At 31.1% G+C, this 12,390-nt stretch overlaps 1 protein-coding gene across 1 annotated transcript in view; it reads right to left on the bottom strand.

Moving 5' to 3' along the window:
* Positions 1–12,390, bottom strand: part of LOC129803766 (RNA polymerase II elongation factor Ell) — a 78,250-nt gene that overhangs the window by 12,706 nt on the left and 53,154 nt on the right. Inside the window, exons 5-8 of the mRNA XM_055850547.1 lie at positions 10,222–10,292; positions 3,147–3,303; positions 2,854–3,054; positions 2,696–2,788 (exon numbers count right to left, since the gene is read on the bottom strand). Coding sequence (XP_055706522.1) covers positions 2,696–2,788; positions 2,854–3,054; positions 3,147–3,303; positions 10,222–10,292 — 522 coding nt within the window. The remainder of the gene's footprint in view (positions 1–2,695; positions 2,789–2,853; positions 3,055–3,146; positions 3,304–10,221; positions 10,293–12,390) is intronic.

Genomic DNA, 12,390 nt, shown 5'->3' with positions numbered 1-12,390 from the left:
TCATAACTTTTACACTTTTTTTTAGGTGTAAAAATATATTAACATTTTTTAATGTTAATTTTACACCTTTTTAAGGGTAAAATTAACATGAAAAAGGGTAACTTTAACCCCCAATACACCTAAAAAGAGTAATATTTACACTGATTTCGGATCAATACTGCAGGATAAAATTAACATTTCCGGAATGTTATTTTAACTTTTTCGGATTTCTCTCAGTGTACCCGTACCTTTCCTTAAGCCCCATAAAATCCGAGAGCCTACATTTTACAAAATTTTCAATATTAATTTATATCTTTTAACCAATCGTCCTATCGAATTCTTATTCCAGATGCATTTGAAACAATTACAATTTTAAAGAATTTAAGGAGAACATTCGTTCCGTCCGGCAACAGTTGCACAACTAGCGGTAAAAATGTTTCTTTTTTATTTTTAGATTGAGAAATAAAGAAAATATGATGAATTAAAAATAGGGGAAAGTACTCTCCTTTAGAACGCTCATGCCTTCGAATAATGCGAAATCCTTTTTTTTTTTCTAAAAGACTTATGGCTTCGACACACTAGATAAATTTATGTCCATATTAAAGCAAATTTCTACACTTGTGTAGGAAAAACTCTTCAATATGGTTATAAATTTCTCTAGTGTGTAGAGACCATTATACATAATTATCAATAATTGATAAGCTAGTTAATATTTAAAAGAAATTCGTAAGTCTCTTAGGAAAAAAAAATAAAAGAAAATTCACATTATTCGAAGGCATGAACGTTCGAAGGGAGAGTATTTTCCCCTATGTGTTTTATAGGCATTAGAGAAACTACTTATAAAGTGCTTAATTGTAAGTCCTTGATTAAGTACTTAGTGTTAAGGATGTGTGTCATGCCATATTAGTTTTGCTATCCGCCACAAAAGGTTGACTTTTGTATCTTTTTCATGTTTTTTTATAGACATTATTATACAACTTCTTAAAATTGAATCATTGAGTTAAGAACTTATTAAATACTTAATAAGTTACTTATTGTACTAGCTAGGACAACCGATTAAGCGAGAGTCTAGTCTACTGTACTAAAAGAAAAACCTAAAATAAATGGCAAAAAAACAAATGGTCAGTAAAAAGTCAAAAGTGGACAGCAGAAAATCAAATTTGATCAGCAAATAATTCGAAATAATCAGCAAAAATTTTCAATTTTGTCAGTAAAAAGTTAAATTTGGTCAGTAAAAACTTCGAATTGATCAGTAGATATATTCGAGTTGATCAGAAAAAATAAAAAAATAATCAGCAAAAAATTAAAAATGGTCAGTAAAAGAAAATATAGTCAGTAAAAAATTAAAAATGAGCAGTAAAAATATTCCAGTTTATCAGCAAAAAAATTAAAAATGAGCAGCAAAAAAAATTGAAAAAGCAGTAAAAAATTAAAAATGAGCAGTAAAAAAATTGGTCAGCAAAAAATTAAAAGAGGCAGTAAAATATTAAAAGTGGTCAGCAAAAAATAAAAATACTGACCGATTTAAAAAAAATAAATTAAATACGAGCAGTAAAAAATCAAAATTGGTAAGTAAATTAAAAGTGGTCAGTAAAAAATAAAAATTGTTCAGCATAAAATTAAAAGTGAACAGTAAAAAATTAAATATGGTCAGTAAAAAATTAAAAGTGGTCAGTAAAAAATTAAAAGTGGTCAGCAAAGAATAAAAGCTAAGCTGGTCAGTAAAAAATAAAAAGTGATCAGCAAAAAATTAAAAGTGATCAGTGAAAAATAAAATATGGTCAGTAAAAAAATTAAAAATGAGCAGTAAAAAATAAAATTTGATCAGTAGAAAATCAAAAGTGGTCAGTAGAAAATAAAAATCTTTTACTTTTTACTGATAATGTTTAATTTTTTGCTGACCACTTTTCATTTTTTACTGACCGCTTTTAATAAAGTACTGCTCTTTTTTTTTAATTTTTTACTGATCTTTTTAAACTTTTTGCTGCCCTTTTTTATTTTTTACTGACCATTTTTTTATTTTTTACTGATCATTTTAAATTTTTTGCTGAACAAATTTGACTTTTTACTGCTCGTTTATTCAATGCCAAAATAAATCACTATGCAAACGTTAGCCGTATTAAGATGTTTTTGAACTAAAAGAATGAAAAGAATGCTTATTTTCGGTTTTATTGATTAGTTTCAACAAACTATTCTTTAAAAATTCATCAAACTGGTTTCTAGAATGCAATCCACGGATGAAATTTTTCACGATAAACTACTTGATGCAGGTTTGAAGTTCTTAGTAAACAGAAATACTGAATTATGATCTAGATTGAGGTTATTATGAACGATACGACAGATTAAACATTTTATTGGCTTTACGCCATAACGCCTCAAAGCCAAAACACAAAAAAGTATCCCAAACATCCCCGCTCTCCCGTACATAATATTTCGAGGAAACTCCGAAAAATCTCTCATGAAAAATTTCAACAATTCTATTTAAATATCTTTCTCAAACACTTCAAATTGCCAATTTTGTGCGGAAAATTTTGTATATCAGCTGAAACCGATAAGATATTGTTGCTTAAATAAACACAAATTTTTCTTTTGGGCAATCAATCAATCAAATCCTCAGCATCTATTACATTGAATACTTATATCAATATAGAAGGTTTTATCTTTTTTTAAATTTTTTAATATATTAAATTTTATTTAAATAAATAAATGCACTTACCCATAATAACTACTAGACGATCTCATATCTTCATGATGCTCCCTTGAACGAGGATTCATATTAGCGGAATCCCGAGAATCAGTCACTCCTCGTCTGTTTTAAAAGAACGTGGTTAAGATTAAAATTTTCCGATAAAACTAAGGGAAAAAAATTGTAACCTCGTATCATGATTAGCATTTCCAACACGACTAATTCGTGTCTTTTTGCTCACAGGACCCTCCATATACTTTTCACTGTTCATTAGTGGCCGTTTCACAGCCGGTGGTGGACTACCATTGTGCGTGCTCGTCGGACTTTGGCCAGACGTCGACGAACCACCGTCGGAACTTAAAGGTGGTGTTAGATTTTGAGGTTTTCGCCTTAAAAGAAGGTGCAGAAATGAGTTTGGATCCATTGAGAATTATTCAAAAGAAATGTTAAAATTTAAATAAAGAGATTTAAAAAAATTCACCTCTTCAGATTCTGCCGATCTTGTTCAGTGTAGAATGGCCAATCTTCGTGCACATCATTCCAAATATGCCGATTCAGATGATAAGTATTATCTCTTAGGTAAGATATCGCCGTCAGAATATTTTTAATGTTGTTCTTATCACGGTCCTTGACTCCCTCTGAGAAAAGAACATTGACAAAAAGCAATTAGCTTGACATTCTTCAGCTATTGTTATTTTTAAAGAATCTTTTTTTTTTGTAAATGTATTTTGAAGTTATTTTACAATTAGCTTTCCCATTCTAAATTACTGATAATGTACGCAATTCTGAGATAAAACATATTTAAATAATAATTTTAGACATAATTCCAAATTACTCCGTCTTACCCTATACGAAAATTCAGTAGATAAATTAACTAAAAATGTAAGAATGAAAGCGGTCTATGAATCAAACCGGGGACCTCTGCAAAACAATAGGGGAAAGTACTCTCCCTTCGAACGTTCATGCTTTCGAATAATGCGAATTTTCTTCAAGTTTTCCTAAGAGACTTGAATATTTTTTATTAATTATTAGTTAACTTATTATCAATTATTGATAATTATGTGACAATCAAGTGGAAATCTCTTAGGAAAAGTAAAAGAATTTCATATTATTCGAAGGCATGAACGTTCGAAGGGAGAGTACTTACCCCTAGGGTGGAATCACCAGTTCTCGCCAGTGCCCCACTTCTTGCCACTTACATTGAAATCGCTATTTTTCGCAATTTATGAAATAAATGAGTCGCAATTTTTTTGTATTGTTTCTGCTTCTACGCATCGAATCGAAAAATAATAATTATTCGTTTTGGATTCACGATTTTGATCACTTTTTAGAGCAATATTTTAAGCAAGTGCATCGAATCCAACATCTCTTACCAAATGTACTAAGTGTCGTCAAATTTTCATCAGGCCAAAAATACCTATTTGGGTAAATAATTTGTCTATTGAATATTTAATTGCACTTGTGGAATACATAAAATTTGTATTTAGTCAATTAATATTTCATTTTATATTATTTTTGTATAAAAATGAGGCATGGCGAGAAGTGGTAATATTCTGGAATTGATTTTACCACCTGTCGCCATATCTTTTCAATAGGCGACGCTAACTTCACTTCGTACATTCTCAGTTGTCAAATCTGCATTGTTTACTTTCTGCAAAAGCCCCATAATTTGATTTCTCAATTAAAAGTGAAGAAAAATCATTTAAAGAGAGTTATAATAAAGTGATCACAGGGAAAGAGAAATGGTGAATGTATTCTTTTCATAGCATTGCCTAAAATAACCGAGTGTGGTTATTTTCAAGTGGGTGGCGAGAAGTGGTTACAAATTTTACAAAACTGGCGAAAAGTGGTAAAAAGTGGCGACGAAATGGTTATTTTTGCATTATTAATAAAAATCAGTTTTTTAAGTAGTCCAGCGTTATGTTCTAGGATTATTGCTTTCACGTATCTAGAGCCAATACATCTAAGTAACTTTGTGTCAAATTTGAGTTATCTTGTAACAAGGATTCAACAGTTATGATTAAATTAATTTAATTTTTTCCTAAACATGGCGATAGCCGGTTATTCCACCCTATAGGGGAAATGCTCATAATTTTGTCCAGTTTCTTATTTTGGACACTTTGAGGATAACATTGGACACTAAAAATAAATTGATTAAAATGATGGATTTTTATTCCAATATTTGATGAATAATGAATTCTATCTAAATATTTGTTCTTTTTGGAAGATTTTAACACTAAATACGTTAAAATTTGAATATGATTTGAGTTGAAATTGCTTTGTTGAAAATTCAGTGTGAGCAATTGCTTACGAGAAATATGACAGAACTTCGTGGCTTACTTCAGTCTTATTTAGTTTTGGTGAAGTACTAACAAAGTTTGTTCGCTGTTTTTGAGTGATATTATTGAATATTCATTGAATATTGTGTTGATTCACGTTACTGATGATTTGTACATTTGACCTGAAGTGAGATTTGCCTTGTGAATTATATTTTTCGTGTGAAAAATGGGAAATTTTTTAAGACATTCACCAGTGAGGTGATGATTCTTATTTTGGACAGGTGTTTTTCTCACGAAATTTCGTGAAGTTTTAGCTTTTGTGATGACTAGGTTGGACAAATGCCTGGAGAAACAAAGGAGCAACATCTCTACGAAAGAGATTTAGCGAGAAATGCCCTGAAAGGCTCCCGGAAAGGTCAGGGAATGAGCGAATCCGCGCGTACTTGGAGTACCGAAGTCAACTTACTTTAATGAATGATATGGAAAGTTTCCGGGCTTCTGTGACATTCCACGTTTCCCTTACATGATCAGGAAGAGGACTTGGTAAGATTGGTTCGTGAAATGAAGAACAATGGGCATCCTATTGAGGCGGATTAGCTGTCCAAATTTACAGACAAGTTGTAAAAATTAATAACCAAGTTGTCCAAAATAAGAGTCAAATTCACCTCTACATATCAATTCATTTTTAAACGTATTAAAACTAATTTTAATAAAAATAAGACGATAAATAGCTTGCTAAGTTTCTAAACAAGCCTTCTGAAAAGAGAGTAACAAGAAATGTCAATTAGTATAGAAAATATCGCACTTCAAACTTGAAACTTCGATGCTTATAAGCAGACTGTCCAAAATTATGAGCAATTACCCTACAGTGCTTCTTTTTCTTAAATAGTGCATTTTCATAATAATCCGGAATAAAAAAAGGCATGACCTAAGATTCTTCTCAGTAAAGGATTGCCAAATTAAATAGCACCTTATGTTCCAATAGAAAAAAAAACTTCTAAAAACTCCGTATTTAAATGCTACAGCATGGAATTCCCCGGGAATATTGCACTATTATTTGTATTGGCTTGCAAATGAGTCATTTTCACCAAAGTAATGGTTGTTTTTCTAATCCACAAAATTTGACCATATTCAACATTACTTTCTGTCATAAATATAGTTCAAGGAGAGGGAGAAGAAATAAAACTACTGATGACTCAATAGTGTACATGCATTTGTATGCACAAGTATACACATACCAGCGGGTGATCAGATGGATTAAAAAGTACATCAAAAATTTAATTATAAACTCACAAAATTAAAAAGTAAAATGGTAGAACATAATTTAGTCAATCATTATATTCGCCAATACATTACTCCCCAATTTATATTTTAACCAAAACCATGATAATTTCATGACTCCCCCTTCTCCCTTTTAGGACCGCATTTAACTTTTGGGTCATACTATTGAAATAACTAATTTAATATTCACCCAAATAATTGAAAAGTAAACAAAATATTTACAACAACTGACCCCAATTAAAGTCAAAATTTATTCACTTTGGGTTAGGGATTAAAATGAGTTTATGGAAAAGTCCCTTTGAAGAGATTGATTACGTTTATACGTTAAATTTTAGACCAAAAATGTTACGGGATTAATTTTTGACACGCTTTCAATGAAAGAAAACAACATTTTTTAACCGCAAAAAATGTAGGGTAGTGTCATCATTGTTATTATTAATCGTATCGAGACACTTTATTTGGTATTGCAATGTAATCATTCACTAAGAAAAAAACTGAAGAGTTGAAACAACTCTATCTCCCAGTCTCGAAGACTATCGATGTAATTGTTACTCTTTTTCGTTGTAAATTTTAGTAAATAGAGTTGAAACAACACTTCGTGCGAATTGAATTAACTCGTCGGATATCGATGTAATTATTACTATTTTTCGATGTAAAATTTCATCTCGACTGAAGTATATGCTTAAGTGTTTTCGTTTTAAGAATGTACTTAGGGGGGTTCGGCCAGGGTTCGGGGTCTTATAGTGCCTAAAGTTAACAGTGATTGCCTTTATCGGACGCTTTTTGTGAAAGGCATCACTATTTTTAATTCTCTTCCGTGTGGTAGTCGGAATTCCGCGGATGCTATCCGTGAATTCTTTCTGGCTGAACTTTAGAAGCTTCTATGCTTCTTATTTTTCTACTCATCTTTTTCTTTTCCTTTTCTTTCATTTTCTTATTAAGATTCTTTTCTTTATTCTGAATTGTATTTTGCTTACTTTTTATATGTTCTTCAATCACAATTGTAAGAGGGGTGACCCTATTTTTGTGATTTAAATATATGCATTATTATTATTATTATTATTATTAAAAAGATTTTCGTGTGACAAAGTTCAATTGGAACATCAACTAGAAATATGTCTAACAGTGTTTCATGAAGGGATTTCGCTCGGAACATAAGGAACTTGAGAAGAAAAGAATAAGAACATAATAAAAATTTAAAAAAAAACATAAAATTGCAAAATCTATCCATTTTGGGATTTGAAAGAGTTATATTAACTCTAAAAAAGGATTTTTTTAACTCTCGAAACGAGTTATTTTAACTCTTAAAACGAGTTATTTTCAGCCTTACGGCGTTATCACACTTGCACATTAAAATTTTAATGTGATTCACATTAATTGTCGCTTGTGAGCGTCCAAATATGTTATTTGTGTCTTTGAGTCACTTAATTATTTGGGATTTTTCTATTTATTGATAAAGAAGTAGACTTGGCCTGCAAAAATAAATTTAAATTTACCTAAAGCATAAATATTTTTCGCATTAAAAAATTAAAGAGAAAATCGCATTAATTTTTCGCATTAATGCTATAAATCAATTTATATCAAATTTTGCGGGCTAAGTCTACCTTTTTATCAACAAATAGATCAAATTTTGTATATAAAATTATTCAAAAACACAAATTACACATTTCCACTCTCACAAGCGACAATTAATGTGAATCAAATTAAAATTTTAATGTGCAAGTGGGATAACACAGTTAAAAAGAGTTATTTACACTCTTTTGTTGTGTAAATTTTAGGACAAAAAAGTTAAAACAACTCTTCCGAATATTACACCTAAATAGAATTAAAATCAACTCTAAAATATAGTTAATCGAAAATCACAACGGAAAAGAGTTAATTTAACATCTATTCGAGTAAATTTTATTCGATTATTTTTCTGAGTGTTACAATGTGGCCCGTGTTGGAAGAATCTGCTGATCGTAGATCGCCCAGGAACGCCTTACCCGTAATGAATGCTTCTTCCATGCTCCTGAAGTTTTCTGTGAAAATGTCTTTTTCTAAACGAGGACGAGATTCGAATTCACAGCTGTGAGAATCGAGTCAAAGAACTTACCGCCCAAGAGCCAAAGGTTTTGCCTATTGCGCCACTGAGATCCCCAGTCATTATTCATGGGCTTGTTTATGGGTGTTCACTTAGAATAGGCTGACAGAAATCTTCAAATTTTACCTACAACGGTTCGAAATGGAGGGTGAGGGTAATGCGACAAATAGCCTCAGAACCTCAATTCCTATGTTCACCTCCAAGTGGACTAGATACCTGGTAGGGCCCGATACATTCAGGTGAATGTTAGAAGATTGGGTAACCAACCCCAGTGAGAAGTCATGAACCTGAGACTAACGAACAAGGAATCTGGTTCTTTCTAGATAGGGCTGGGCGAGGGACTAACAACTCCTCTCCATAAAAGCAATGATTGTTACGAAAACTCGTAACGAACTCTTCGACAGCGCCCTACGCTCCGACTGTGGAGCGAACTGACGGAGACTCGTCAGAACAGGGACGTTGCAGCCACTTAAGTAAGTAAGTATGCACGAAAGGAACAGAAATTCAAAGCTTTCGGATAGCTTTTAATTTCAGCCACTTTGAGTGCAACTTCGGCCAAGCAGCTGAATTTATTAAAATTATGGATTTAATTTTCAAATAGTCTTTGGTGTTTATTTTCAACGTTTGCAACTATGCCGAAATATGGACCACTTCCTCTATGTCTATTTAATTAAATTGGACATGAAATAATTCATATTTTATGAGAAAACATTCAATTTACAAAAATAAATAAATAAATAAATAAAACAAACATTTAATACCGTTGTGCAGCAAGTCTATTCGTGAGGTGAATTAAAAATAGTTACAAGTATGAGAAATTATAATTCGTAATTTTTAGCCATAATACTCTGAATAAAAAAGCTTTGTCCAATTAACAAAAGAAGTTTGTCAAAATTTAAATTTAAAAAATAATAGCTTGTCAAAAGGATGTCCTTCCATATAATATGTGAGGTAGTGTTTTTGTCAAATTAACAAACAACATCCTTTTGGCAAAATTTTATCAAGATCCATTTGTCTGTTTAATATAACATTTTTTTTAGAGAAAATTAAACGAAAATTATACGATTTTGGATAATTTATTTCAGTGCATTTGATATCTGAACTGTTTCCGGGAAAAGATTTTTAGTTAGTTTGGTTTGAGTTTGGAATACATTTTGTTGCTCTTGTTATGTATCACAGAAAGTTGATCAAAGTTTTTGATCAAAGTTACACGTAGAAAGCTTGACTTTGCGTCAATTTTGATAATATTTTCTATCATTCTCTTTCCAAATTGGAATTCTGGATTACAAATTCTTGTCTTAGATAGTTCTACTATATAAATAAATGGTATTTTTTTTAAATAATGTAAAGAATTTAAATTCAGTGACCGTTACGATGCATGTTTGATGGCGTCTACCCGCCTCATCCCTTTATAAATATTTCTTTTTCCTCTTTATAATAATCCTTTATTTTGGAAAAAGTTGATTCCATAATATGGACATTTTATCTCCAGTATTTCCAGGACATTGTTCGAATGAGTTAATCTATCGTTATTTTCAAATAAATCCAGTTCATTTTTGTCGTATAAACGTAGTCAATGACTCAAATCAAGGTATTAAGACAAAAATAAAATCTAATTACATGATCCTTCCCGTTCTCTTCCTCAATCCATATTACAAAATACTATTCCTATTTGTGTTCATTCATCTTCGTTTGTTATTGAAAAAAAAACATCAAAATACTATTGAGAGAGAGAAAGATGCTAATAGTAAAATAAATTGATTGAAATGATCTCCAAAAGTGGATGAAAATTAAGAAGTGTCTAACAATAATCAACAATTGTCTATGAATTATTTATGGGAAAGTATTCAAAAAATCGCACACATATTGAGAATTCAAAGAGCGGCGCACTAATAAATAATTAATACACTTACCAGTGACTATTCTTGCATACAATTCAGGTTTTTTGTACGGCCTTAACGCTAATAAGTGAATCAGCCTTTCTCTGAAACGAATAACCAAACAAAATACATAAGATGAGAGTTTTTTTTTTCGTATTTCATCTTCACACATTTTGCCATATATAGAGAAAAGGTGTTACATTGTATGATAGCTGTCTTTTTGTAAATGATTGTGATTGATATTAAACGAAGAAGTAAAAATACAATCTCTAACACAGTAATCAGAAAAATGCGTATCATTGGTTATATTTATATGTTTGGTAGTATTATTAGCATTCACACCATTTAAATCTCCATTATACACATTATTAACTCATTGAAGGAAAAATTTAGTAAAAATTGCACTGAAATGGAAATATTTTACTCGTTTCTCTACAGGCAAAAAAGGCACGGAAATTCCATTAAAAATTTAATGTCAAAAGTAGATTCAAATTTGACGTTAAATTTTCAAATGACGGATTCACGAGGAATGGACGTAACGTAATTTGTCTAGCCTACATTCCCTTTTGAAATCTGAAGGCCAAACGAATCAGGCAATAATCTTCAACGAAACCTACCAATCGTCCACGAGAATGACCGCTCCCCTTTCCAACCAAAATCATTTTTTGACATAACTTAATGTCTGAAACTATTTTGTTCACTGAGAAAAAAACGGGGGTGCGATTAACTTTTTTTCCTCATAATTTTAACACTTTTTAGGTGTAAAAATATATTAACATTTTTTAATGTTAAATTTACACTTTTTTAAGAGTAAAATTAACATGAAAAAGGGTAACTTTTACCCCCAATACACTTAAAAAGGGTAATATTTACACAGATTTTGGATCAATACTGCAGGGTAAAATTAACATTTCCGGAATGTTATTTTAACTTTTTCGGATTTCTCTCAGTGTTCAGATATATTTTTTAGATCGTCCAAAGGAATGTGCGTTTATATCATTTATATACTTCACAATTTATTCTTGAAGTTTTTTTTAATCAAATAATAAATGTGCTCTAGAAATCTTTTTTTTTTAACTGATTCAAAAATCTACGAACTCATGTGAAGGGGTTTCTAATCTCCGAAAAAGTAGAACCGTGTCCAGATAATTGTACAGAATCGGTAATAACCCGTTAATTGATTATACGAAAAAAGAAAGGTGCCAAGATCGCCAGATTAAGAAGGGTTGGAAAGCGTTCCAGGCTTTGCAAAATGCTCGAACTCGTGACTTAGATACTAGACCTCAAAAATACTTCCGCATCATCTATTTCTATCGGTTTTCAGCTGATTTAAACCGATTCATAAATCACTCAAATGATCCCCAAAATAGTTCTCTGAGAGTAATACAATTGATTTTCGGGCGAATATTACTTATCGGTTCATAACCGGTTCATTACCGGTTTAGAACCATTTTGAATCGATTTATAAATCTCCCAAAACAGTGCCCAAAATACACCTCAGGAACAATGTAATTTAATTGGGAATAAAAATTAGTTAATGGAACCGATTGGAACCGGTTTTGTTTTGTCACAAATTCCAAGACCTTTCCAATGAGCTCAAATATGACCTCAATTCGCTTTATAAAATGTGCTCTCTCTCTTGAGCTTTTTTTAACCTTTTGACCTTGAAAACCCGTTATTAGAAATAATTCAACGATATTTTCGTACATGGTCGAATGTTCGCCTTGGTAATCTCTAAAACGTATCCAAAAAAGAAAAAAAAAATCGTAAAAAATACTCATAGTCGTAGAAAAATTAAAATATATGTGATTATGTAAGAATCACATCTCTTAATATGAGCTGACCTGACTCTTTCCAATTATCACTTGTTCCCAGCGATGGCACTTTTGTGCCATTCCATTTAAAAATAAAAAGGGGAATTCTTTCTCTTGAACATTTTTTTTAGCACATGGCTGTTCTAATGTGTTTCTGCGTTATCGACTTTTCTTTTGTGGGTTTCTATCGGTACTGTTTTCTCCAGTACTTCCAAAATCAGCAAATACTCGTGACAAGAACCTACACAAAGACAAGTCGATAGCGCAGAGGCACATGAAAACAGTCTGTACTAATGTAAATTTAGGAAAAAGATTTTCTCTTTTAATTTTTCATTGGAATAACACCATTAGTCAATAATTATCAATGTCAATTTCCAAGTTATGGAAA

Source organism: Phlebotomus papatasi, chromosome 2, assembly GCF_024763615.1.
Source record: "Phlebotomus papatasi isolate M1 chromosome 2, Ppap_2.1, whole genome shotgun sequence".
Lineage (NCBI taxonomy): Eukaryota > Metazoa > Arthropoda > Insecta > Diptera > Psychodidae > Phlebotomus > Phlebotomus papatasi.
The sequence above is the reverse complement of the archived record's forward strand: the minus strand, read 5'-3'. Positions and strand labels throughout refer to the sequence as shown.